The 27,611-nt window shown below is 49.7% G+C and overlaps 1 protein-coding gene across 1 annotated transcript in view; it reads right to left on the reverse strand.

Moving 5' to 3' along the window:
• Positions 1-27,611, reverse strand: part of PGR (progesterone receptor) — a 265,623-nt gene that overhangs the window by 218,161 nt on the left and 19,851 nt on the right. The window contains exon 2 of the mRNA XM_063951505.1: positions 24,839-24,987. Within this exon, the coding sequence (XP_063807575.1) occupies positions 24,839-24,987 (149 nt within the window). The remainder of the gene's footprint in view (positions 1-24,838; positions 24,988-27,611) is intronic.

The following is a 27,611-nucleotide window of genomic DNA, read 5'->3' on the forward strand; positions in this document are numbered from 1 at the left end:
GTCAGAATGACCCCCTTAGTGTGCATTGTTGGTAACTACTGATAAAGCAGAAATGCTATTCCCGTATTAAAATGCTGTTTTGCTAGATCTATTTAGACATTAAGAAAACTTATATTTAGTCACATGTTAATAATCTATAGTTCTAAGGACCAGTTAGATATTAAGCAATAACTATATCTGACTGAGAAGTGAAATAGAATAAAAATACACATTTGTTTATCTCTATGGAATCACATCTAAAGGTATTACAAGGTAATACTGAATTATGGGTGTAGTATGGTATGCCAGCGGCAGGCTCCCGGCAGCTAGCATACCGGCGCCAGATCCCGATCGCCGGCATACCGACAGCTGGGTGATCGCAAATGAGCCCCTTGCAGGCTCGCTGCAGGCACGGTGGCGCGCTACGTGCGCCACGCTATCTATTCTCCACAAGAGTAGACCCCCAAGAGGGAGAAAAGGTGTCGGCAGTGCTTAAAGTGGTCTTAGAGAGGTGGTGGAACTCACCCCCCTTCCCACGGTGGCAATTCAACTAAGGTATTATGCGCGCCGTAAATAGGGGTGTGGTCTCAAAAAGGGGCGTGTTACACAATAGTAATAACGCCCACAGTAGTAGCACCCCATAATACACATAATGCCCACAGCAGTAGCGCCTCTCATACAATGCCCACAGTGGTAATGCCCCTTATATAGAGCCTATAGTAGTGGTGGCCCTTATGCAATGCCTGCAATAGCAGTGCCCCTTATGACCCCAGGAGTGATCTCCCTTATGAAGTGCCCCCTTTACAATGCCCTCATTAGTAGTGCCCTTAATGGTAATGCCCCCAGTCGTTTAGCCCCTGTAGTTATGCCCCCTTGTAGTTTAGCCACCAGTAGTAATGCCTCAAAGTAGTTATGCCCCCAGTAGTTTAACCCCTGTAGTTACGCCCCCAGTAGTAATGCCCCTGTAGTTATGCCCCCAGTAGTAATGCCCTCCTGTAGTTTGCCCCCTGTAGTTTTCACCCAGTAGCAATGTCTCCCAGTAGTTTGCCCCCAGTAGTAATGCCCCCAGTAGATGCCCCTCTGTAGTTTGCCCCCCAGTAGTAATGCCCCCCCAGTAGTAATGCCTTCCTGTAGTAATGTCCCCCAGTAGTAATGCCCCTCAGTAGTTTGCCCCCCAGTAGTAATGTCCCCCAGTAAATGCCCCCCAGTAGATGCCCCCCAGTAGCTTGCCCCCCAGTAGTAATGCCCTCCTGTAGTTTGCCCCCTTGTAGTAATGTCCCCCAGTAGTAATGCCCTTCTGTAGTTTGCCCCCTTGTAGTTTGCCCCCAGTAGTAATGTCCCCCAGTAGTAATGACCCCAGTAGATGCCCCTCAGTAGTTTGCCCCCCGTAGTAATGACCTCTCAGTAGTTTGCCCCCCAGCTGCTACACAAATAAAAAAATAAGATTTTACTTACCGATAAATCTATTTCTCGTAGTCCGTAGTGGATGCTGGGAACTCCGTAAGGACCATGGGGAATAGCGGCTCCACAGGAGACTGGGCACATCTAAAGAAAGCTTTAGGACTAGCTGGTGTGCACTGGCTCCTCCCCCTATGACCCTCCTCCAAGCCTCAGTTAGGATACTGTGCCCGGACGAGCGTACATAATAAGGAAGGATATTGAATCCCGGGTAAGACTCATACCAGCCACACCAATCACACCGTACAACTTGTGATCTGAACCCAGTTAACAGTATGATAACAATGAAGGAGCCTCTGAAAAGATGGCTCACAACAACAATAACCCGATTTAGTTAACAATAACTATGTACAAGTATTGCAGACAATCCGCACTTGGGATGGGCGCCCAGCATCCACTACGGACTACGAGAAATAGATTTATCGGTAAGTAAAATCTTATTTTCTCTGACGTCCTAGTGGATGCTGGGAACTCCGTAAGGACCATGGGGATTATACCAAAGCTCCCAAACGGGCGGGAGAGTGCGGATGACTCTGCAGCACCGAATGAGAGAACTCCAGGTCCTCCTCAGCCAGGGTATCAAATTTGTAGAATTTAGCAAACGTGTTTGCCCCTGACCAAATAGCTGCTCGGCAAAGTTGTAAAGCCGAGACCCCTCGGGCAGCCGCCCAAGATGAGCCCACTTTCCTTGTGGAATGGGCTTTTACAGATTTTGGCTGTGGCAGGCCTGCCACAGAATGTGCAAGCTGAATTGTACTACAAATCCAACGAGCAATAGTCTGCTTAGAAGCAGGAGCACCCAGCTTGTTGGGTGCATACAGGATAAACAGCGAGTCAGATTTTCTGACTCCAGCCGTCCTGGAAACATATATTTTCAGGGCCCTGACAACGTCAAGTAACTTGGGAGTCCTCCAAGTCCCTAGTAGCCGCAGGCACCACAACAGGTTGGTTCATGTGAAAAGCAGAAACCACCTTAGGGAGAAATTGAGGACGAGTCCTCAATTCTGCCCTGTCAGAATGAAAAATTAAGTAAGGGCTTTTATATGATAAAAGCCGCCAATTCTGACACACGCCTGGTTGAAGCCAGGGCTAACAGCATCGTCACCTTCCATGTGAGATGATATTTTAAGTCCACAGTGGTGAGTGGTTCAACCAATGTGACTTAAGGAACCTCAAAACAACATTGAGATCCCAAGGTGCCACTGGAGGCACAAAAGGAGGTTGTATATGCAGTACCCTTTTTACAAATGTCTGAACTTCAGGTACTGAAGCCAGTTCTTTCTGGAAGAAAATCGACAGGGCCGAAATTTGAACCTTAATGGACCCTAATTTTAGGCCCATAGACAGTCCTGTCTGCAGGAAATGGAGGAAACGACCTAGTTGAAATTCCTCTGTAGGGGCCTTCTTGGCCTCACATCACGCAACATATTTTCGCCAAATGCGGTGATAATGTTTTGCGCTTACATCCTTCCTGGCTTTGACCAGGGTAGGGATGACTTCATCTGGAATGCCTTTTTCCTTCAGGATCCGGCGTTCAACCGCTATGCCGTCAAACGCAGCCGCGGTAAGTCTTGAAACAGACAAGGCCCCTGCTGGAGCAGGTCCTTTCTTAGAGGTAGAGGCCACGGGTCTTCCGTGAGCATCTCTTGAAGTTCCGGGTACCAAGTCCTTCTTGGCCAATCCGGAACCACGAGTATCGTTCTTACTCCTCTCCTTCTTATGATTCTCAGTACTTTTGGTATGAGAGGCAGAGGAGGGAACACATACACTGACTGGTACACCCACGGTGTCACCAGAGCGTCCACCGCTATTGCCTGAGGGTCCCTTGACCTTGCGCAATATCTGTCCAGTTTCTTGTTAAGACGGGACGCCATCATGTCCACCTTTGGTTTTTCCCAACGGTTTACAATCAGTTGGAAGACTTCTGGGTGAAGTCCCCACTCCCCCGGGTGGAGGTCGTGTCTGCTGAGGAAGTCTGCTTCCCAGTTGTCCACTCCCGGAATGAACACTGCTGACAGTGCTATCACATGATTTTCCGCCCAGCAGAGAATCCTTGCAGCTTCTGCCATTGCCCTCCTGCTTCTTGTGCCGCCCTGTCTGTTTACGTGGGCGACAGCCGTGATGTTGTCCGACTGGATCAATACCGGTTGACCCTGAAGCAGAGGTTTTGCTTGACTTAGGGCATTGTAAATGGCCCTTAGTTCCAGGATATTTTTGTCTCCAGGCTTGACCATAAGCCCTGGATATTTCTTCCCTGTGTGACTGCTCCCCAGCCTCGCAGGCTGGCATCCGTGGTCACCAGGACCCAGTCCTGAATGCCGAATCTGCGGCCCTCTAGAAGATGAGCACTCTGCAACCACCACAGGAGGGACACCCTTGTCCTTGGTGACAGGGTTATCCGCTGATGCATCTGAAGATGCGACCCGGACCATTTGTCCAGTAGGTTCCACTGGAAAGTTCTTGTGTGGAATCTGCCGAATGGGATTGCTTCGTAGGAAGCCACCATTTTTACCCAGAACCCTTGTGCATTGATGCACTGAAACTTGGTTCGGTTTTAGGAGGTTCCTGACTAGCTCGGATAACTCCCTGGCTTTCTCCTCCGGGAGAAACACCTTCTTTCTGGACTGTGTCCAGGATCATCCCTAGGAACAGAAGACAAGTCGTCGGAACCAGCTGCGATTTTGGAATATTGAGAATCCACTCGTGCTGCCGCAACACTACCTGAGATAGTGCTACACCGACCTCCAACTGTTCTCTGGATCTTACCCTTATCAGGGAATCGTCCAAGTAAAGGATAACTAAAATTCCCTTCCTTCGAAGGAATATCATCATTTCGGTCATTACTTCAGTAAAGACCCGGGGTGCCGTGGACCATCCCTACGGCAGCGTCTGAACTGATAGTGACAGTTCTGTACCATAACCTGAGATACCTTTGGTGAGAAGGGTAAATTTTGACATGAAGGTAAGCATCCTTGATGTCCCGAGACATCATGTAGTCCCCTTCTTCCAGGTTTGCAATCACTGCTCTGAGTGACTCAATTTTGAATTTGAACCTCTGTATGTAAGTGTTCAAAGATTTTAGATTTTAAAATCGGTCTCACCGAGCCGTCTGGCTTCGGTACCACAATAGTGTGGAATAATACCCCGTTCCCTGTTGCAGGAGGGGTACCTTAATTATCACCTGCTGGGAATACAGCTTGTGAATGGCTTCCAAAACTGCCTCCCTGACAGCGGGAGACGTCGGTAAAACAGACTTTTTGGAAACGGCGAGGGGAATACGTCTCGAATTCCAATTTGTACCCCTGAAATATTACCTGAAGGATCCAGGGGTCTACTTGCGAGTGAGCCCACTGCGCACTGAAATTCACTGAGAACGGGCCCCCACCGTGCCTGAACTTGTAAAGCCCTAGCGTCATACTGAGGGCTTGGCAGCGGCGGAAAAGGGTTTCTGTTCCTGGGAACTGGCTGATCTCTGCAGCTATTTTCCTCTCCCTCTGTCACGAGCAGAAAAGAGGAACCCTTTTGTCCGCTTGCCAACCAGGACTGCGCCTGATAATACGGCGTCTTATTTTGAGAGGCGACCTAGGGTACATCCCCTTTTTTAAGGCAATTCCAAATGCCGTTTGGAATCCCTGACCACTTTACTGGTAGATACAAAGCACTTATACTTGATGCCAGTCGGCAAATATTCCGCTGTGCATCATGCATATATAGAAAAGCATCTTTTAATTGCTCTATAGGCAATAATATACTGTCCTTATCTAGGATATCAATATTTCCAGTCAGGGAATCCGACCACGCCACCCAGCACTGCACATCCAGGCTGAGGCGATTGCTGGTCGCAGTATAACACCAGTATGTGTGTAAATACATTTTAGGATACCCTCCTGCTTTTTATCAGCAGGATCCTTAAGGGCGGCCATCTCAAGAGAGGGTAGAGCCCTTGTTCTAACAATCGTGTGAGCGCCTTATCCCCTGTAGGGGGTGTTTCCCAACGCACCCTAACCACTGGCGGGAAAAGGTATACTGCCAATAACTTTTTAGAATTATCAATTGTTATCGGAGGAAAACCCACGCATCATCACACACCTCATTTTATTTTTCAGATTCAGGAAAACTATAGGAAGTTTTTCCTCACCAAACATAATACCCCTTTTTTTGGTGGTATTCATATTATCAGAAAAGTGTAAACATTTTCCATTGCCTCAATCATGCAATGTGTGGCCCTATTGGAAATCACGGTTGTCTCTTCACGTCGACACAGGAGCCAGTATCCGTGTCGGCGTCTGTATCTGAGGTAACGGGCGCTTTAGAGCCCCTGTATGAGACATCTGGACATGCACAAGCTGAGTAGCCGGCTGTCTCATGTCAACCACTGTCTTTTATACAAAGCTGACACTGTCACGCAATTTCAACAGTACATCCACTCAGGTGTCGACCCCCTAGGGGGTGACAACACTATTACAGACACTCTACTCCGTCTCCACATCATTTTTCTCCTCATACATGTCGACACAAAAGTACCGACACACAGCACACACACAGGGAATGCTCTGATAGAGGACAGGACCCACTAGCCCTTTGGGGAGACAGAGGGAGAGTTTGTCAGCACACACCAGAGCGCTATATATATACAGGGATAACCTTATATAAGTGTTTTTCCCTTTATAGCTGCTGTATTGTTTATACTGCGCCTAATTTGTGCCCCCCTCTCTTTTTTAACCCCTTTCTGTAGTGTAGTGACTGCAGGGGAGAGCCAGGGAGCTTCCCTCCAACTGAGCTGTGAGGGAAAATGGCGCCAGTGTGCTGAGGAGATAGGCTCCGCCCCTTTCTCGGCGTCCTTATCATCCGTTTTTCTATATGTTTTGGCAGGGGTTAAATGCATCCATATAGCCCAGGAGTTATATGTGATGCATTTATTTTAGCCATATAAGGTTTTATCGATTTATTGCGTCTCAGGGCGCTGCCCCCCCAGCGCCCTGCACCCTCAGTGACCGGAGTGTGAAGTGTGCTGAGAGCAATGGCGCACAGCTGCGGTGCTGTGCGCTACCTTATCTGAAGACAGGATCGTCTTCTGCCGCCGATTTCACCGGACCTCTTCGCTCTTCTGGCTCTGTAAGGGGGCCGGCGGCGCGGCTCCGGGACCCATCCAGGCTGAACCTGTGATCGTCCCTCTGGAGCTAATGTCCAGTAGCCTAAGAAACCCGATCCACTCTGCACGCAGGTGAGTCCGTTTCTTCTCCCCTTAGTCCCACGATGCAGTGAGCCTGTTGCCAGCAGGTCTCACTGAAAATAATAAACCTAAACTAAAACTTTCACAAAGAGCTCAGGAGAGCCCCTAGTGTGCACCCTTCTCGTCGGGCACAGAAATCTAACTGAGGCTTGGAGGAGGGTCATAGGGGGAGGAGCCAGTGCACACCAGCTAGTCCTAAAGCTTTCTTTAGATGTGCCCAGTCTCCTGCGGAGCCGCTATTCCCCATGGTCCTTACGGAGTTCCCAGCATCCACTAGGACGTCAGAGAAATAAATAAAAAAACACGGCACACACCATACTTACCAAGCCCCGCTCCGTGTCCGGCCGCTGCAGTCCTCTCGTCGCCCGCTCCTCTGCACTATGAGAGAGACGTCATGACGTCTCTCCCATAGCGCGCACTGACTGGGCCGGAAGGCGGAGCTCAGTACTGAGCTCCTGCCTCCGGCTGTCGCTGTGCAGGAAGACGGGCGCCCGCTGGTAACACACTCTCAGCGGGCGCCCGTCATCTCCTTGCAACAACGGTGACACATTGCCGGGTTAGGTGAGCCAGTGGAGGCGGAACTGCGTTCCGTCTCCAAGTGGAACTGACGGAACGCAGTCCCGCCCCGTTCCGGCTCACTTTAACCCCTGGGTGTCGGTATACCGGGTGTCAAGATTCCTGCGCCGATATACTGTGCGCTGGCAAACTGAAGACCACCCCTGAATTATATGTAAGATAGAATAAAGAGTTTTAGAAGCACACTTATTGGGTACTACAGTATTTAGAAATGAAAGTTTTATTTCTTAAGATGGTTGCTGCTAGCTTATTTACCAGACCGTGTCTCCTGATACTAATAGGCCCTACACATAAGGCGATTTCACTCAACAATATGAACGTTCTCATTCATTAATGATCGAGAACTCGTTCATATCGTTCAGTGTGTAGGCTCCAACGATGAACGATTCGCAGCCACGCGCTTGTTCATCGTTGGTGCCGGGTCGCTTATGCATGCAGGCCAATATGGACAATCTCGTTCATATTAGCAGGCACTGCTATGGAGCCGGGTGACGGGGGGAGCGAAGAAATTTCACTCCCCCCCCATCACCCCCCATCCCTGCCACCGGGTCACCTGTTGGTCGTATCCGCCATCGGGCAGCTCGGCAGCAAATCGCAGAGTGTGTAGAGCCCATTAGGGAAAAGCAGAAGTATAAATGTGTCAGCTATAAATCTTTTAGTGCAAAGGCTTGTAAGGCTACCTAAGGTTTAGGTGAACAAGCGTTTATATAGTTATTATATAATAATTATGGGTTAACAATAACTTAATTCTAAGAATAAAATATATTTAATGGCATTTGTCTATTTCCCTATAGTTTGTAAGCTTGCGAGCAGGGCCTTCCTACCTCTATGACTGTTTGTTATCACCCAGTTTGTTATATCATTGGTATTTCCAATAAAGCGCAACGGAATTTGCTGCGCTATATAAGAAACTGTTAATAAATAAATAAATACATTTGTGTTGTGGCCGGGCTGGAACTGGTGAACACTGGAGGTTGGGCTGGAACCGGTGGATGCTGGGGGATGGGCTGGAACCGGTAGGCGCATGGGGAAGGACTGGAATCGATGTGTGCTGGGGGCAGGACTGTAACCGGTGGGCGCTGGGGGCTGGCTGGGACCAGTGGACACTGGGGGCCGGGCTGGGACTGGTGGACGCTGGGGGCCGGACTCAGACCGGTGGATGCTGGGAGCCAAGCTAGAGCTGGTGTCGCTGATAACTGGGCTTGAACCAGTTTGGGAGACAGTTGAAGTGTAAAACCCAAAAGCTGTATTAACCAGACTGGAACTGGTATTGCTTGTATCAATAGTGCTGCAGAGCAGGTCAGAGTTGGAGGCTTTATTAACCAGACTGGAATTGGTATTGCTGGACACAGTAGTGAAGTCTCAGACAACCTGAAGACTGTGTCTGTGGAGGTAATTCCAAGTTGATCGCAGCAGGACACTTTTTAGCAATTGGGCAAAACCATGTGCACTGCAGGGGGGGGCAGATATAACATGTGCAGAGAGAGTTAGATTTGGGTGGGTTATTTTGTTTCTGTGCAGGGTAAATACTGGTTGCTTTATTCTTACACTGCAATTTAGATTGCAGATTGAACTCACCACACCCAAATCTAACTCTCTCTGCAAATGTTATATCTGCCTCCCCTGCAGTGCACATGGGCCCTCATTCCGAGTTGTTCGCTCGGTAAAAATCTTCGCATCGCAGCGATTTTCCGCTTAATGCGCATGCGCAATGTCCGCACTGCGACTGCGCCAAGTAAATTTGCTATGCACTTAGGAATTTTACTCACGGCATTTTCATCGTTCTGGCGATCGTAATGTGATTGACAGGAAATGGGTGTTACTGGGCGGAAACAGGCCGTTTTATGGGCGTGTGGGAAAAAACGCTACCGTTTCCGGAAAAAACGCAGGAGTGGCTGTAGAAACGGGGGAGTGTCTGGGCGAACGCTGGGTGTGTTTGTGACGTCAAACCAGGAACGACAAGCAGTGAAATGATCGCAGATGCCGAGTAAGTCTGAAGCTACTCAGAAACTGCTACGAGGTGTGTAATCGCAATATTGCGAATACATCGTTCGCAATTTTAAGATGCTAAGATTCACTCCCAGTAGGCGGCGGCTTAGCGTGAGCAAATCTGCTAAAATCCGCTTGCGAGCGAACAACTCGGAATGAGGGCCATGGTTTTGCCCAATTGCTAACAAAGTTCCTGCTGCGATCAACTCCGAATTACCCCCACTAAGAGAAGTTGCTTGCAGGACTTGAGAACAGGAGGCAGGAACACACTGGTGCTGAATTAGCTGAAGCTCCACAGTTGGAAAATAAGATTTTAAACCTACCGGTAAATCTTTTTCTCCTAGTCCGTAGAGGATGCTGGGGACTCCGTAAGGACCATGGGGTATAGATGGGCTCCGCAGGAGACATGGGCACTCTAAGACCTTTTAATTGGCGTAAACTGGCTCCTCCCTCTATGCCCCTCCTCCAGACCTCAGTTATAGAACTGTGCCCAGAGGAGACGGACAGTACGAGGAAAGGAATTTTGTTAATCTAAGGGCGAGATACATACCAGCCCACACCATCCACACCGTACAACATGGTATATACTAAACCAGTTAACAGCATGAACAAACAGTATCAGCCAGAGACTGATCTCAGCTGTAACATAACCCTTATGTAAGCAACAACTATATACAAGTCTTGCAGAGTTTCCGCACTGGGACGGGCGCCCAGCATCCTCTACGGACTAGGAGAAAAAGATTTACCGGTAGGTTTAAAATCTTATTTTCTCTTACGTCCTAGAGGATGCTGGGGACTCCGTAAGGACCATGGGGTTTATACCAAAGCTCCAGACCGGGCGGGAGAGTGCGGATGACTCTGCAGCACCGATTGAGCAAACATGAGGTCCTCATCAGCCAGGGTATCAAACTTGTAGAATTTTGCAAAAGTGTTTGAACCCGACCACGTAGTTGCTCGGCAAAGCTGCAATGCCGAGACGCCTCGGGCAGCCGCCCAAGAAGAGCACACCTTCCTAGTGGAATGGGCCTTTACTGATTTTGGTAACGGCAATCCAGCCGTAGAATGAGCCTGCTGAATCGTGCTACAGATCCAGCGTGCAATAGTCTGCTTAGAAGCAGGAGCGCCAACCTTGTTGGCAGCATACAGGACAAACAGTGCCTCTGTTTTCCTAACCCGAGCCGTTCTGGCTATTTAAATTTTTAAGGCCCTGACTACATCAAGGGACTTGGAATCCTCCAAGGCATCCGTAGCCACAGGCACCACAATAGGTTGGTTCATGTGAAAAGACGAAACCACCTTAGGCAGAAATTGAGGACGAGTCCTCAACGCTGCTTGATCCACATGGAAAATCAGATAGGGGCTCTTGTGAGACAAAGCCGCCAATTCGGACACCCGCCTTGCAGACGCCAAGGCCAACAACATGACCACTTTCCAAGTGAGAAATTTCAATTCAACTGTTTGAAGAGGTTCAAACCAGTGCGATTTAAGGAACTGTAACACCACGTTAAGGTCCCACGGTGCCACTGGAGGCACAAAAGGAGGTTGGATGTGCAGCACTCCCTTTACAAAAGTCTGGACTTCTGGGAGAGAAGCCAATTCCTTCTGAAAGAATATAGATAAGGCCGAAATCTGCACCTTAATGGAGCCTAACTTTAGGCCCATATCCACTCCTGTCTGTAGAAAATGGAGAAAACAACCCAGCTGAAAATCTTCCGTAGGAGCATTCTTGGTTTCACACCAAGACACATATTTCCTCCAGATACGGTGATAGTGCTTCGCCGTTACCTCCTTCCTAGCTTTAATTAGAGTAGGGATGACTTCCCCCGGAATACCTTTCCTAGCTAGGATCTGGCGTTCAACCGCCATGCCGTCAAACGTAACCGCGGTAAGTCTTGGAACACATATGGCCCCTGTTGTAACAGGTCCTCCCTGGGAGGAAGAGGCCACAGATCTTCTGTGAGCATTTCCTGAAGATCTGAATACCAGGCCCTTCGAGGCCAATCTGGAACAATGAGTATTGTCTGCACTCTTGTTCGTCTTATGATTCTCAATATTTTTGAGATAAGTGGAAGCGGAGGGAACACATAGACCGACTGAAACAGCCACGGTGTCACTAGGGCGTCCACTGCCACTGCCTGAGGGTCCCTCGACCTGGAACAATACGTCCGAAGCTTCCTGTTGAGGCGTGACGCCATCATGTCTATTTGAGGGAGTCCCCAACAACTTGTTACCTCTGCAAAGACTTCTTGAGGAAGTCCCCACTTCCCTGGATGGAGATCGTGCCTGCTGAGGAAGTCTGCTTCCCAGTTGTCTACTCCCGGAATGAAAACTGCTGATAGAGCGCTTACATGATTTTCCGCCCAGCGAAGAATCCTGGTGGCTTCCGCCATTGCTGCTCTGCTCCTTGTCCTGCCCTGGCGGTTTACATGCGCCACGGCTGTGATGTTGTCTGACTGTATCAGAACGGGTAGGTTGCGAAGAAGATTCTCCGCCTGCTTCAGGCCGTTGTATATGGCCCTTAATTCCAGCACATTGATGTGTAGACAAGCCTCCTGGCTTGACCATATTCCCTAAAAAAAATTTTCCCTGGGTGACCTCTCCCCATCCTCGGAGGCTCGCGTCCGTGGTCACGAGAACCCAATCTTGAATTCCGAACCTGCGACCCTCTAGAAGGTGAGCACTCTGGAGCCACCACAGGAGAGAGACCCTGGCCCTGGGGGACAGGCGTATCCTCCGATGCATCTGGAGATGGGACCCTGACCACTTGTCCAGAAGGTCCCACTGAAAAGTTCTTGCATGGAACCTGCCGAACGGAATGGCCTCATAGGCCGCCACCATCTTTCCCAATACTCGAGTGCATTGATGAACTGACACTCTTTTTGGTTTCAGCAGGTCCTGGACCATGGGGGTAATTCCAAGTTGATCGCAGCAGGATTTTTTTTAGCAATTGGGCAAAACCATGTGCACTGCAGGGGAGGCAGATATAACATGTGCAGAAAGAGTTAGATTTGAGTGGGTTATTTTGTTTCTGTGCAGGGTAAATACTGGCTGCTTTATTTTTACACTGCAAATTAGATTGCAGATTGAACACACCCCACCCAAATCTTGCCTGCGATCCGCAGGATCCTTTAGGGTCGCTGTGTCCGGGGACGGTAGGGCCACCTTCTTGGACAAGCACGTCAAGGCCTTGTCCACCGTGGGTGAGGATTCCCACCGTAACCTGTCCTTTGAGGGGAAAGGATACGCCATAATAATTCTCTTGGGAACCTGCAGTCTCTTGTCTGGAGTTTCCCAAGCTTTTTCAAATAAAGCGTTCAGCTCATGAGATGGGGGAAACGTTACCTCAGATTTCTTTTCCTTAAACATGCAGACCCTTGTGTCAGGGACAGAGGGGTCCTCTGTGATATGTAATACATAATCATGTATTGAATACTCTTGGCCACCCTTGGGTGTAACCGTGCATCATCATAGTCGACACTGGAGTCGGAATCTGTGTCGGTATCAGTGTCTGCTATCTGGTAAAGGGACGTTTATGGGACCCTGAAGGGTCTTGTGACACAGTAAGAGCCATGGATTGACTCCCTGCTTGGTCTTTGGACTCTGCCTTGTCCAATCTCTTATGTAATAAAGCCACACTAGCATTCAAAACACTCCACATGTCCACCCAATCCGCTGTCTGCTGTGCTGACAGAGACACTACCACCATCTGCTCTGCTTCCTCCCTAGACGAGCCTTCCGCTTCAGACATGTCGACACACGCGTACTGAGACCCCCAGACCCACAAAAAGGCCATTTGGAGAGACAGACAGAGAGTATGCCAGCACACACCCAGCGCCACTTCGTTCTGAAACAAAGTCCCAGACCAGTAAGCGCTTTTTATAACAAAATTAGCACCAAATCAATGTGCCCCCCCCCCCCCCTCGTTTTTGCCCCCTGTTACTTGTACAGCAGGGGAAGAGTCCGGGAGCAGCTTCTCTGCAGCAAGCTGTGGAGAAAATGGCACTGGTTAGTGCTGAGGGATCAAGCTCCGCCCCCTCGATGGCGGGCTTCAGTCCTGCTATTTGTTTATACTGGCAGGGATTTTATATATACTGCCTCCGCAGTGTCTAGATATCTGTGCCAGTCTAATAATTGCTGCCCGGGGCACCCCCCCTGCGCCCTGCACCCTTGCTGTGCCTTGTGTGTGTGTGGGAGCAATGGCGCGCAGCGCGACCGCTGCGCGGTACCTCACGAAGATCTGAAGTCTTCTGCCGCCTTTGAAGCCTTCTTGTTTCCTATACTTACCCGGCTTCTATCTTCCGACGCTGTGAGGAGGACGGCGGCGCGGCTCCGGGACGAACAGCAAGGACGACACTTGTGTTCTGACCCTCTGGAGCTAATGGTGTCCAGTAGCCTAAGAAGCAGAGCCCATCAGTCCAGGAAAGTGGGTCTGCTTCTCTCCCCTCAGTCCCACGATGCAGGGAGCCTGTTGCCAGCAGTGCTCCCTGAAAATAAAAAACCTAACAAAAGTCTTTTCTAGAGAAACTCAGTAGAGCTCCCCTAGTGTGCAACCAGTCTCCTCTGGGCACAGGATCTAACTGAGGTCTGGAGGAGGGGCATAGAGAGAGGAGCCAGCTCACGCCCATTAAAAGGTCTTAGAGTGCCCATGTCTCCTGCGGAGCCCGTCTATACCCCACGGTCCTTACGGAGTCCCCAGCATCCTCTAGGACGTAAGAGAAAGTACAAAAAGGAGAGAGACAGAAGCACTAAGATGCAGGCATATGAACAAGTCTGTAGAATTGGGGAATAGCTTACAAAACATCTGAATACTTTAGTACACAGGATACTTGTAAACAGTGAGGTGCAACTGGCAGCAGCTTCGATTTTGAGACACAGGTTAAGCTGTGTGAGTAGGCTCATTCCGAGTTGATCGCACGCTGCTGATTTTCGCTGCACTGTGATCGGGTCTCTACTGCGCATGCGTATGCACTGCAATGCGCTTCGTATGGGTACAATGCGGATCGTTGCTGTGCAATGGTTCTAGCGAAGAATCCATTCGCACAGCTGATCGCAAGGAGATTGACAGAAAGACTGCGTTTATGGGTGTCAACTGACCATTTTCTGGGAGTGGTAGGGAAAACGCAGGCGTGTCCGGGCGTTTGGAGGGCGGATGTGTGACGTCAATTCCGGCACCAAAAAGACTGAAGTGATCGCAAGGGCTGAGTAAGTTCAGACCTACTCTGAAACTGCACAAAATGTTTTTGCAGAGCTGGGCTACACATGCGTTCGCACACTTGCAAATCGAAAATACACTCCCCCGTGGCCGGCGACTATGCGTTTGCACGGCTGCTAAAAACAGCTAGCATGCGATCAACTCGGAATGACCCCCTAAGATCCAAGCAATGCAGAGACAGAGGAGTCACAGGGAATCATTGTAGTTTGGAGAACGGAAGGTCAGCGATGATAGAGAATTTGGGAGCATAGATTAGCTGCTGATTGCAGAGTGGAATCCCAGCAACACAAAAGCTGAGCATACACTATACAATTATCTGGAAGACCATCCATGCAATCTGGCTGGTTGGAATAAAAATCTGGTAATGTATGGGAGAAAATGACAATTGACCATTTGCTCCCAAACAATGGAAAGCAGACAAAAGCTCTGATTTCACCAATTTGTCAGAACGACCATTTTTGTCTGTTTTCAAGGAAGCAGGAATTTAGCAATGTGACTATTTGATCTGGCAGTGAGCTGGTTAACAGGAAGGGTTTACACAGTAGCTGCAGGTCACAGACTGGCTGCCAAAGTCAGCTGAGGTTAGAAAGCATTCTGACAGGAGGAGATGCAGTCAGCTGACAATATCCAACATGGCAGCACTCATGCATTAGCTCCATGTTCTTATGTCATTTACAGAGCCCTCCAGTTCATATTATGCACATTACAGTGCCCTCGTTACATTATAACATTCACTACACACACACCCTTACCATTATAACATCCTCTACACACACACCCTTACCATTATAACATCCACTACACACACACCCTTACCATTATAACATCCACTACATACACACCCTTACCATTATAACATCCACTACACACACCCCTTACTATTATAACATCCATTACACACACACCCTTACCATTATAACATCCACTGCACACAAACCCTTACCATTATAACATCCACTACACACACACCCTTACCATTATGACATCCACTACATACACACCCTTACCATTATAACATCCACTGCACACATACCCTTACCATTATAACATCCACGGCACGGTGTGAGTGAGGGTACTACTATTGGGCATAACATGAAATAGGGTAGTACTATGGGATGTAACATGAAATAGGTACTACTCTGGGGCATAAAATGAAATAGGGTACTACTATGGGGCATAACATGAAATAGGGTACTACTATAGGGCATAACATGAAATAGGGTACTACTATTAGGCATAACATGAAATAGGGTACTACTATTGGGCATAACATGAAACAGGGTACTACTATGGGGCATAACATGAAACAGGGTACTACTATGGGGCATAACATGAAATAGGGTACTACTATGGGGCATAACATGAAATAGAGTGCTACTATTAGGCATAACATGAAATAGGGTACTACTATGGAGCATAACATGAAATAGGGTACTACTATGGGGCATAACATGAAATAGAGTACTACTATGGGGCATAACATGAAATAGGGTACTACTATAGGGCATAACATGAAATAGGGTACTACTATGGGGCATAACATGAAATAGAGTACTACTATTAGGCATAACATGAAATAGGGTACTACTATGGGGCATAACATGAAATAGGGTACTACTATGGGGCATAACATGAAATAGAGTACTACTATTAGGCATAACATGAAATAGGGTACTACTATGGAGCATAACATGAAATAGGGTACTACTATGGGGCATAACATGAAATAGAGCACTACTATGGGGCATAACATGAAATAGGGTACTACTATGGGGCATAACATGAAATAGAGTACTACTATGGGATGTAACATGAAATAGGTACTACTCTGGGGCATAACATAAAATAGGGTACTACTATGGGGCATAACATGAAATAGAGTACTACTATTAGGCATAACATGAAATAGGGTACTACTATGGAGCATAACATGAAATAGGGTACTACTATGGGGCATAACATGAAATAGAGTACTACTATGGGGCATAACATGAAATAGGGTACTACTATAGGGCATAACATGAAATAGGGTACTACTATGGGGCATAACATGAAATAGAGTACTACTATTAGGCATAACATGAAATAGGGTACTACTATGGAGCATAACATGAAATAGGGTACTACTATGGGACATAACATGAAATAGAGTACTACTATGGGGCATAACATGAAATAGGGTACTACTATAGGGCATAACATGAAATAGGGTACTACTATGGGGCATAACATTAAATAGGGTACTACTATTGGGAATAACATGAAATAGGGTACTACTATGGGGCATAACATGAAATAGGGTACTACTATGGGGCATAACATGAAATAGGGTACTACTATTAGGCATAACATGAAATAGGGTACTACTCTGGGGCATAACATGAAATAGGGTACTACTATGGGGCATAACATGAAACAGGGTACTACTATGGGGCATAACATGAAATAGGGTACTACTATGGGGCATAATATTAACAAACACTGGGAAGAGAGGTTTTCTCTACAAGTATTGTAGCAGGGGCGCCTTCAAAACATTGTTGTGGGGCCCATAAAGTTCTGACTACACCCCTACTATAGACACATATTTACAAATGAGAAAGCAAACTGATTCCTGGCTCGTGTAGCAATGGTGGGTGCCTTGACAATGCCATATCCAAAGTGCCCGCAGTGAACTCCTATCTGATCTCTGACCAAGCAATACTATCTCTTGCCATAGGAATGTGTTTGTCATTGCTTTCACCCTTGAAAATAACAGCAAGTCCCCTTTCAGAAGTACTCACAGTGCAGATTACATATTTCACATGTAACTCACAGACATGCTAAATGAAGCAAAAACAAACATTCAAGGACATACATGTTTGGCAATTAATTGTATTGAGCAGAGGGATTCAGTATGATGCCCTGGTTGACAGGATGCCGGCGGTCAGAAAGACCGACATTGGCATCTCGATAGTGTCAATCCCGACAGGGGGGAGGTAAGACTGTTCCACCCTCTCTCCTACCCCCCTTAGTGCCTGACCCTTACCTCCTCCCGGTAGTGCCTAAACCTAACCTTACCTTCCCTGCAGTCTAACCCTAACCCTCTACCCTCAGTGCCTAAACCTAACACCCCCCTCTTCTGGTGGTGCCTAACACTACCCCCCCTTCTCCCTGCAGCCTAACCCTAACCCCCCCTGGGTGGCGCCTAAACCTAAACCCCCCCGGCCTAACCCTAGTCCGCCTGTTATACTTACAGTTGGGGTTGTTATACTTACAGTCGGGGTGCTGGCTGTCGGGATTCGGGCGTCTGTCTCCTGACTCTGTTGAGATTTCGGCGTCGGCATTCTGACATGTCAGGGGATTCCGGCATTGGCTTCCGACTGCCGGGATCCCGACAGCAGGCATCTTGACCGCATCATAAGCCGAGTTAACAGAGGATTTCATGAAATGACCAACCAACAATATTCACATAACTCAGAGTACTGCTAGACGTTATCTAAAGCAATAATCCCACATATTTTCCTTAATTAACAAGTTAGGTAACTTTTCAGCATGTACTTTTTTTTTTATCATTTCTTTATTCATCAGAGCATATAATGACATATCACATGGTAGTACAAATATCAAGTGCAATAAGTACATGAAAACTTTGTGGGAAGCAATAATTCAAAAAAGGAACCACAGGAACTATTTGAAAACAATAATAAATAATATGCAGATGCTATAGGTCAGTATACAGTATGCAGTCCCCCCACCTAGGCATGGTTGGCAGTCCCCCCCTCCAACCCCGGGTCCATTCACCAAAAGAGCATAAGCATGTACTTTTTTTAGCAGTCATCCGCCAAATCATTTTCTCCTTTTCAAAATATCTCTGGAGGGCAAACAAGTATGGCTGCCAGTCAGACTCACAGACTCTCAGCATCACATGCAAAGGCAGTGGGAGGAGAAGGATGAGGGAAGGATTTTACAGTGCACTGTGCAGGCAGAGCTCAGAGGAGTGATTGTCATAACAGGATGTCTGCAGAACATGTACCTCTGCAATCCTTCTTAAATAGCCTTCCACATGCTTTGATGGTTTTGTTACCAAGTTGGACTGATTTGGGCTACAGACTGTTGGCTTAGTAGATTGCTAAGATTACAAATAGAATTCTCATTATACAGTACTTTGTCACCATTGTTGAAGGATAAAATCTAACCGACATTTAGGGGTAAAACTGCCGTCTGTCGAAAAGACGTCAGTTTTCGACTTTTTATGGTCGAATAGTGATTCGACCTATTCAGTCCCATCACTTTTTATTTGACAAGTCGTGGAATTCGGCGGTATAGCTGCCGATTCACGTACTTTTGAGTGAAACGGGGCCAAATTCTACAGGATTTGGCCCCGTTTCCGACCATCTCAGTCCGACATAAAAAAATGTCGGACTGAGATGTGGGACCCAGAGGAGGAGAGGGGTGAGGGAGCCACACGGAGACGGGGGACAGCCGCAGGGCATACAGGGGAGAGCAGCGCTACAGCACTGCGCTGCAGCAGGATGTCTCACTGCCGCGCCGCTCACGGCAGCGTCCACCCGGCTCCAACAAGTGAGGTCACGCTTGCTGGAGCTGGGTGGACACTGCTGTGAGGTCGTGCGGCTGTGTGACATCCTCCTGCTCTCCTCTGTCTGCCCGCCGGCTGTCCCCACTGGTCTCCTCCGTCTGCCCGCCGGCTGTCCCCACTGGTCTCCCCGCGGCTCCCCCCCCCCCCCCCTCCTCTGGGTCCCTCATCTCAATTCGACTTTTTAAAATTTGAATTGAGATGAGATTGAATAGGGGTTGTCGGATCCATTCCGACAAATGCATGTCGGAATGGATCCGACCCTAATTGAATATACCCCTTAAACTGTTTGACTGTTATGAGGTAGTAGCGCAGAGAACACAGGGCTGTGCATCTGATTGGAGGAGGCCCCGCCGCAGGTAAACAGAACTCTGCATTTTATCAGTGAAATTCACTCAAAATAAAATCTTACATTTTTGGGTAATGTGCAATTTAATTTGTTTAAATAATTTTTTTAGTTTACCTCAAAAAATAATACATTACCAATAACATGTCACAATAAATCTCGTATAATATTTATTGACACTTAATAACTGCTCAGAGTGGATACTAAACTCACATCCAGTACAAATGAGCTATCCGCAGTGTAATAATTAATGCTATTATTAATAATTAATGTTGCCAAAATCTAGCTTTTACTGGCGGAAAAAACGGGTTTGATGTATCAAGTAGTGTAAAGAGTAGAAGAGTGGACCAGTGGAGAAATTGCACATAGCAACCAATCACAGTTTCTACCTCCCATTTTCTAGAATGTACTTGATAAATGCTTCCTCGCAGCTGATTGGTTGCTATGGGCAACTTCTCCACTGTTCCACTGCTCCACTCTCATCACTGCTTAATAAATCAACCCCATACTGACTGAAAGCTTTTATTGTGACTCATATATCATTCATGTCTATGTTACCATTTGTCCCTGCTGCTGTATTAATGAAGCCCCAGGGTGGTATCGATTCCAATGTATTGGTCGAAAGTCAGTAGGTCGACCACATATGGTCGACATGCATTTTGTCAACAGCTAAACAAGGTCGACATGGTCAAAAGGTCAACAAGTAAAAGGTAGACAGTGCTTAATGTCGACAGGTACTGTACAAAAGGTCAACATGGTCAAAAGGTCAACACACAATGTCCGACACACAAATGATCAACACACTTTTTTGGGGGGTTTCATGTTTTTCCAACTTTTGCATGATTTACTGTCCACGTGGAATACAATTGGGAATAGTAACCTCTGGCGAAAAGTGATCCACCCTACACGAAGTGTGGCCAGTGTACACGTTTCCACTGATTGTGCTTAGATATGGCTAAACATACAAAATGGCACCCCAAAAAAAACAAAAAAAAAACAGTGTCGACCTTACCCACTGTCTATCTTTTACTTGTTGACCTTTTGACTGTCAACCTAATGCATGTCGACCATATGGGGTCACTCCAATGACTTTCTATATAGACGGTGTAGATCTTCTATACCACACGCACCAGGCAATAAGTTATAGCCAAGTTTTGAGAACTAGAGGTTATAGGGAAATTTTAAATGAAACGGGAAAAAACTACTATAATTGAATAATAGTCTAATACTTTGGGCCAAATGTAATAGAGTGAGAGTTTCAGAAAGTGAGAGATTTGGTAAGGTTTTTCAGGTTTTTTTAAGTGGCAATCATTTACACTGCAAAACCAGGTTGATCTTGCTGTGTAAATGATTGCCACTTTAAAAAAAACTGAAAAACCTTACCAAATCTCTCACTTTCTGAAACTCTCACTCTATTACATTTGGCCCCTTATCTCCTATATAATGGCCTTGTGACTCTGTGCTTGGCTCTCTAACGCTGGGTGGAGTCACAGTCACAGATCTGGGTGGCTGGATGCAGGCCAAGAACAGTTCCCTCCCTCGGTCCGCCCATCCCCACCCAGTCCCCTCCCCATCTCCGGCCAATCCCCTCTCTCCCTCCTCCCCGTACACTCCCTGCACCCTAGTGACGCTGCAGCCGGTGAGTCTTGCGGCTGCCGCACAGTCCGGAGGAGAATGCCGTGGACGACCTCTGAATGCTGCACCCGCGGCACCCACAGCCTTCACAACATCCGCCCCCCACCCGCGGCACACGCCCCGCACCCTCCCACCCGCAGCACCCACAGCCTTCACAACATCCGCCCCCCACCCACGGCACACGCCCCGCTCCTCCCCGCACCCTCCCACCTGCGGCACCCACATCTGCAGCACCCCCTGCCCCTCCCCCACCCACCGCACCTCCCCCACCCGCGGCACTCCCGCTCCCTCCTCCACCCATAGCACCCACATCTGCAGCACCCCCCACCCCTCCCCCACCTGCGGCACTCCCGCCCCTCCCCCACCCGTGGCACTCCCGCCCTCTCCCTCACCCATAGCACCCACATCTGCAGCCCACCAGCGGCACTCCCGCCACTCCCCCCACCCGTGGCACACTCCCCTCCCCCAACCGCGGCACTCCTGCCCCCTCCCCCACCCGCACCTCCCCCACCCACGGCACTCCCGCCCCTCCCCCACCCGCGGCACTCCCGCCCCCTCCCCCACCCATAGCACCCACATCTGCAGCATCCCCCACCCCTCCCCCACTCGCGGCACTCCCGCCCCTACCCCACCCACGGCACTCCCGCCCCCTCCCCCACCCATAACACCCACATCTGCAGCACCCCCCACCCCTCCCCCACCCACGGCACTCCCGCCCCCTCCCCCACCCATAGCACCCACATCTGCACCACCCCCACCCCTCCCACAAGCGCCACTCCCGCCCCTCCCCCACCTGGGCCACTCCCGCCCCCTCCCCCACCCATAGCACCCACATCTGCAGCCCACCCGCGGCACTCCCGCCCCTCCCCCCACCCGCGGCACACTCCCCTCCCCCAACCGCGGCACTCCCCCACCCGTTGCACCCACACCAGCACCCCCCGCACCTCCCCTACCTGCGACACTCTCTCCCCTCCCCCACCCGCAGCACACACCCTTCCCCCACTCGCGGCACTCCCGCCCCCTCCCCAACCTGATGCACCCACACCTGCAGCACCCCCCGCCCCTCCCTCACCCGCGACACTCCCGCCCCTCCCCCACCAGCAGCACACGCCCCTCCCCCACCCATGGCATTCCCTCCCACCCATAGCACCCACACCTGCAGCACCCCCCGCCCCTCCCCCACCCGCGGCACTCACAGCACCCACCACATCTGTCCCCCACCCACGGCACATGCCCCTCCCCCACCTGCGGCACTTTTGTCCCCTCCCCCACCCCCATACCCACCTCTCCCCCCCGCTACACCCCCGCACCCTCCACCCAACCCGTGGCACCCCCGCACCTCCCCCACCCGCGGCACCCACAGCATCCACCACATCCGCCCACACCCGCTGCACACACCCCTACCCCACCCGCAGCACCTCCGCACCCCCATACCCACCTCTCCACCCTTGCTACACCCCCGCACCCTCCACCCCTCCCCCACCCGTGGCACCAACAGCATCCGCCCCCCCACCCGCGGCACACGCCCCCCCTCCCACCTTCAGCATCCACCACATCCCCCTCCCACCCCCTCCCCCACCCGTAGCACCCACACCCGCAGCACTCCCTTCCCCTGCCCGCAGCGCATCCAGCCCCTCACCACACCCCCACAGCCGCCACTCACCCAACCACAGCACCTCCGGCCCCCTCCCCCACCCACATAATCTATAGACACCTTCCCCCATTCGTGGACCTACCACACCTCCCCCACCTGCAGCACCTCTGGACCACCTCCCACAGCACCTCCGGATTAATAAAAAAAAGTAATACTGTGGCCATTATGTGTCTAAGCGACACTGATACCTGTGGGCAATGTACGTATAAACGCAGCTACTACCTGTGGCCATTGTGTCATTGTGTCTACAACCAACTCTGCTACCTGTGGCCATTGTGTCTACAACCAACTCTGTTACCTGTGGCCACTGTGTATATAAGCGGCTTTGCTACCAGTGGGCATTGTGTGTATAAGCGACACTGCTACCTGTGGCCATTGTGTGTATAAGCGACACTGCTACCTGTGGCCATTGTGTGTATAAGCGACACTGCTACCTGTGGCCACTGTGTGTATAAGCGCCTCTGTTACCTATGGGAATTGTGTGTAGAAGTGGCACTGCTACCGGGGGCCATTGTGTGTATAAGCACCACTGCTACCTATGGTCATTGTGTGTATAAACTGCTTTGCCACCTGTTGCCACGTTGTGTATAAGCGTCTCTGCTACCTGTGGGCTTTGTGTGTATAAGCGGCTCTGCTACCTGTGGGCACTGTGTGTATAAGCACCACTGCTACCTGTGGTCCTTGTGTGTATAAACTGCTTTGCTACCTGTGGGCACTGTGTGTATAAGCGTCTCTGCTACCTGTGGGCACTGTGTGTATAAGCGGCTCTGCTACAGTACCTGTGGGCACTGTGTGTATAAGCGGCTCTGCTACCTGTGGGTATTGTGTGTATAAGCGGCTCTGCTACCTGTGGGTATTGTGTGTATAAGCGTCTCTACTACCTGTGGGTATTGTGTGTATAAGCGTCTCTACTACCTGTGGGTATTGTGTGTGTATAAGCTGCCCTGCTACCTCTGGCCACTGTGTGGATACGTGGCTCCGTTACCTGTGGCCACTGTGTGTATAAGCTGCGCTGCTACCTGTGTCCATTGTGTGTATACGCGGTTCTGATACCTGTGGCCACTGTGTGTATAAGCTGCGCTGCATACACTAGCAGTATATACTACACTGTTATTCATTGTGCCCTGCGGCCACTCTTCACGCCCTCACAAAGGGCTACGCCCCCTTGACAATCGCACGCCCTTCCCCCTTGCAATATTTACCCACTAGCATAAACTTTTTTGCAGGTAATACTCCATATAATAACAATTATAGCACAGCTGAAGCCCGTGCAGGGGTTAACGGGTCATAGCCTCTTGCAACGGTATTTTCTGTCTAACACCTTCCCTCTCTTTATCCTCTCTCTACCATCCTGCCTCTCCCTATCCTTTACCGATCGCACAGCATTTCTGTACATTCCCTTTCTCCCCCCCTACGCCTCTCTATCTTTTCTCAACCGAACCCCATTTCTGTATGCCCTCTATACTGCCCTGCGTTTCTGGATCTGTTATCTACCGGCCTGCGTATGTTCAAAGACGTGCAGGGGTTAACGGGGCGTAGCCCCTAACGACGGTGTGAAGAGCGCCCGTAGGGCGCGATGAATCACCTAGTGTCTGTTAATTGGTCTTATTAAGAAATAATAAAAGTAATTTTCAGGGCAATTTGTCAAAACAAAAGTCTCGGGTTTCCAGATGCAGATTCGATAATGAAATAAAAAATCTAAACTATATAGGTTAAAAAATAAAATATACTATATTTTATTCTTTCTCACATCTGCCACTGCCATCCTAAAAGGGAGGAGAGCCCATAACGTTGCTAGCTCTCCATGCTTTGTACGGGAAGGCTATCACAGGAGACCCGCTGCGATGTCTACAACCAGCAATACCAGGCGATGTCCATCACATCCTGCGATCATTGGGGCAGATCTAATACATCCTGGAGAAGTGATAAAGCAGTGATAAGGGGAAGGTGATAACGCACCAGCCAATCAATACAGCTGATTGGCTGGTCCGTTATCACCTTGCACTTATCACTGCTTTATCACTTCTCCAAGCTTAATACACCTGATAGGTAAATGTACAGAAAACAGATGTTTTCACTAGATTTAGGGATCCTATCCCTTTGATACATACAGTAGGTTCCCACATAAGACATTAACACTTAAATCAGACACGAGCACTTTAGTAATGTGATAACGCTCTTACCTTCTATGGCTCTCTTAAAGAAGACCTTACAGCTCCCGCAGGTGAGGACTCCATAGTGACAGCCTGATGCCTCATCGCCACAAATTAAACAGGTCTTCTGCTGCAAAGAGTCAAAGGTGTACGGAGACGTCTGACCTGGTTCATCCGACCTGTAGATTATAAACATGACGACAGTAGGTTATTACCAAACAGAATCACAGATAATATGCATTGGAAAAGTGCAGATTTGTGCGTCCCGGGTACTGAATGCATCAAATTCAATTGTCAAATAAATCTATAAACATGTGAAGACATGAGCAGACTATCCAACATCATGCAGATACTTGCATCTTGCCGGCTATTACATGGCACTTATGATGAAGGACGAATACATCTGAAACGCGTTAAGTGTTCCCCGTTAAGCGTGAATTCCTGCGTGACTGGCAACGCTGAGGTCGTACCTGGAGGGACCCTGATATCCGGAACTGTGGTCCCACTTTTGTCCGTTTTGTATCTTGGACTACCAGGGAGGATGGTAAGCATGGCAGTGTACCACTGGGGATTGTGATCATGCTTGCGTTTGTTTTGATGTTGTAAGTACATTATGTCAATTAAATGGGGTGTCTTTTAAAAGAACTACTACACTATTGCCTTCTTTCCTCTCATGCCTGCTGAACCTGTGCTCTGGAAAGGGCACTGTGGAAAGTGAGGCTATCTTGTTACAGATTGCATGCAAGATACCAATTGGGCTAAAGGGGGGTACACACGAAGAGATCCGTGTTCAGAGGCATAGCTAGGGTTTTTGGAGCCCAGGGCAAGATGGAAAATGGCGCCCCCCCCCCCCCCAAAAAAAAAAAAAAACAACACACCAAAAGAAGCATGTGCACGCGCCGAAGGGGTGTGGCCACGCACCAGAAGGGGTGTGGCCACTGAAAATGGCCCACAGTGCCAGTTACATTGCACCACAGTGCCAGATACAATGCCCCACAGTGCCGGATACATGCCCCACAGTGCCACATACATGCCCCACAGTGCCAGATACATTGCCCCACAGTGCCAGATACATTGCCCCACAGTGCCAGTTACATTGCCCCACTGTGCCAGATACATGCTTCACAGTGCCAGATACATGCCCCACAGTGCCAGATACATGCCCCACAGTGCCGGATACATGCCCACAGTGCCGGATACATGCCCCATAGTGCCAGATACATGCCCCACAGTGACATATATATTGCCCCACAGTGCCAGTTACATTGCCCCACAGTGCCAGATACATTGCCCCACAGTGCCAGTTACATTGCCCCACAGTGCCAGATACATGCCCCACAGTGCCAGATATATGCCCCACAGTGCCAGATACATGCCCCACAGTGCCGGATACATGCCCCACAGTGCCAGTTACATTGCCCCACAGTGCCAGATACATGCCCCACAGTGCCAGATATATGCCCCACAGTGCCAGATACATGCCCCACAGTGCCAGATACATGCCCCACAGTGCCGGATACATTCCCCACAGTGCCGGATACATTCCCCACAGTGCCGGATACATTGCCCCACAGTGCCAGATACATTGCCCCACAGTGCCAGTTACATTACCCCACAGTGCCAGATACATTGCCCCACAGTGCCAGATACATTGACCCACAGTGCCAGTTACATTGCCCCACAGTGCCAGATACATTGCCCCACAGCGTCAGTTACATTGCCCCACTGTGCCAGATACATGCCCCACTGTGCCAGATACATGCCCCACTGTGCCAGATACATGCCCCACTGTGCCAGTTACATGCCCCACTGTACCAGATACATGCCCCACTGTGCCAGATACATGCCCCACTGTGCTCCCCCGAGTCCCCCCCCCCGTCACTCACCGCCTGTTGTGTCTATGTAAGGGGAGGAGAGCGCAGCGCAGCGCAGCGCTTCTTCTTCCCCTCACCGCTCCAGGTCTCTGGCGGCTGTGTGGCGCCGGTTCGCTAGCCAATCAGAGCTCGCGGACCAGCAGCCAATCAGGAGCCAGTCCACAAGCTCTGATTGGCTAACACCGGAGACCGGACACACGCAGCGCTGCTAATGCTGGCAGCGGCGGTGAGGGGCGGGAAAGACGCTGCGCTCTCCTCCCCTCACATTTCGGCGTGACGGGGGCGAGTGGGGCATGATGCCCTGGCCGCCGGCGGCGCCCCCCTCTCCTGGGCCTGCCAAGGCGCCCAGGGCACGTGCCCCACTCGCCCTACCCTAGTTACGCCTCTGTCCGTGTTTAAAATCTAAACTGACGGGAGAGATGTGTGCTGAGCGATCCTAACACAGACCGCTCAGCACACATCTCTCCTCCCGCTCAACACAGCGCAATTTGCTGAGCGAGAGGACGGACGGAAGGCCGCTCACTTCACACAGCGGTGAAGTGAGCGGCCTGTTCGATTGAGCCTGCATGCAGGCTCAATCTAGCACCGGCGACAGCGTTGCGCGCTATCGCTGGGGGGCATACACACGACAGATCCGTGCTTAAAATCTAAGCAATCTAGTCAGATTGCTTAGATATTAGCACATCTACGATCAGCTCTGAATCACCCCCCCCCCCCCCCCCGCGGGGCCGCGCATCGCTATCGCTGGAGGGCGTACACACGGCAGATCCGTGCTTAAAATCTAAGCAATCTAGCAAGATTGCTTAGATTTTAAGCACGGATCTCTCCGTGTGTACCCCCCTTTAGTCAGAGCATTTAATTGAACGGCATTATCAGAATGTTCTACACAGTGATTCTTATCTCAGGCTGGAAGTTCAGCAATATTCTTG

This window comes from Pseudophryne corroboree, chromosome 2 (genome assembly GCF_028390025.1).
Source record: "Pseudophryne corroboree isolate aPseCor3 chromosome 2, aPseCor3.hap2, whole genome shotgun sequence".
NCBI lineage: Eukaryota > Metazoa > Chordata > Amphibia > Anura > Myobatrachidae > Pseudophryne > Pseudophryne corroboree.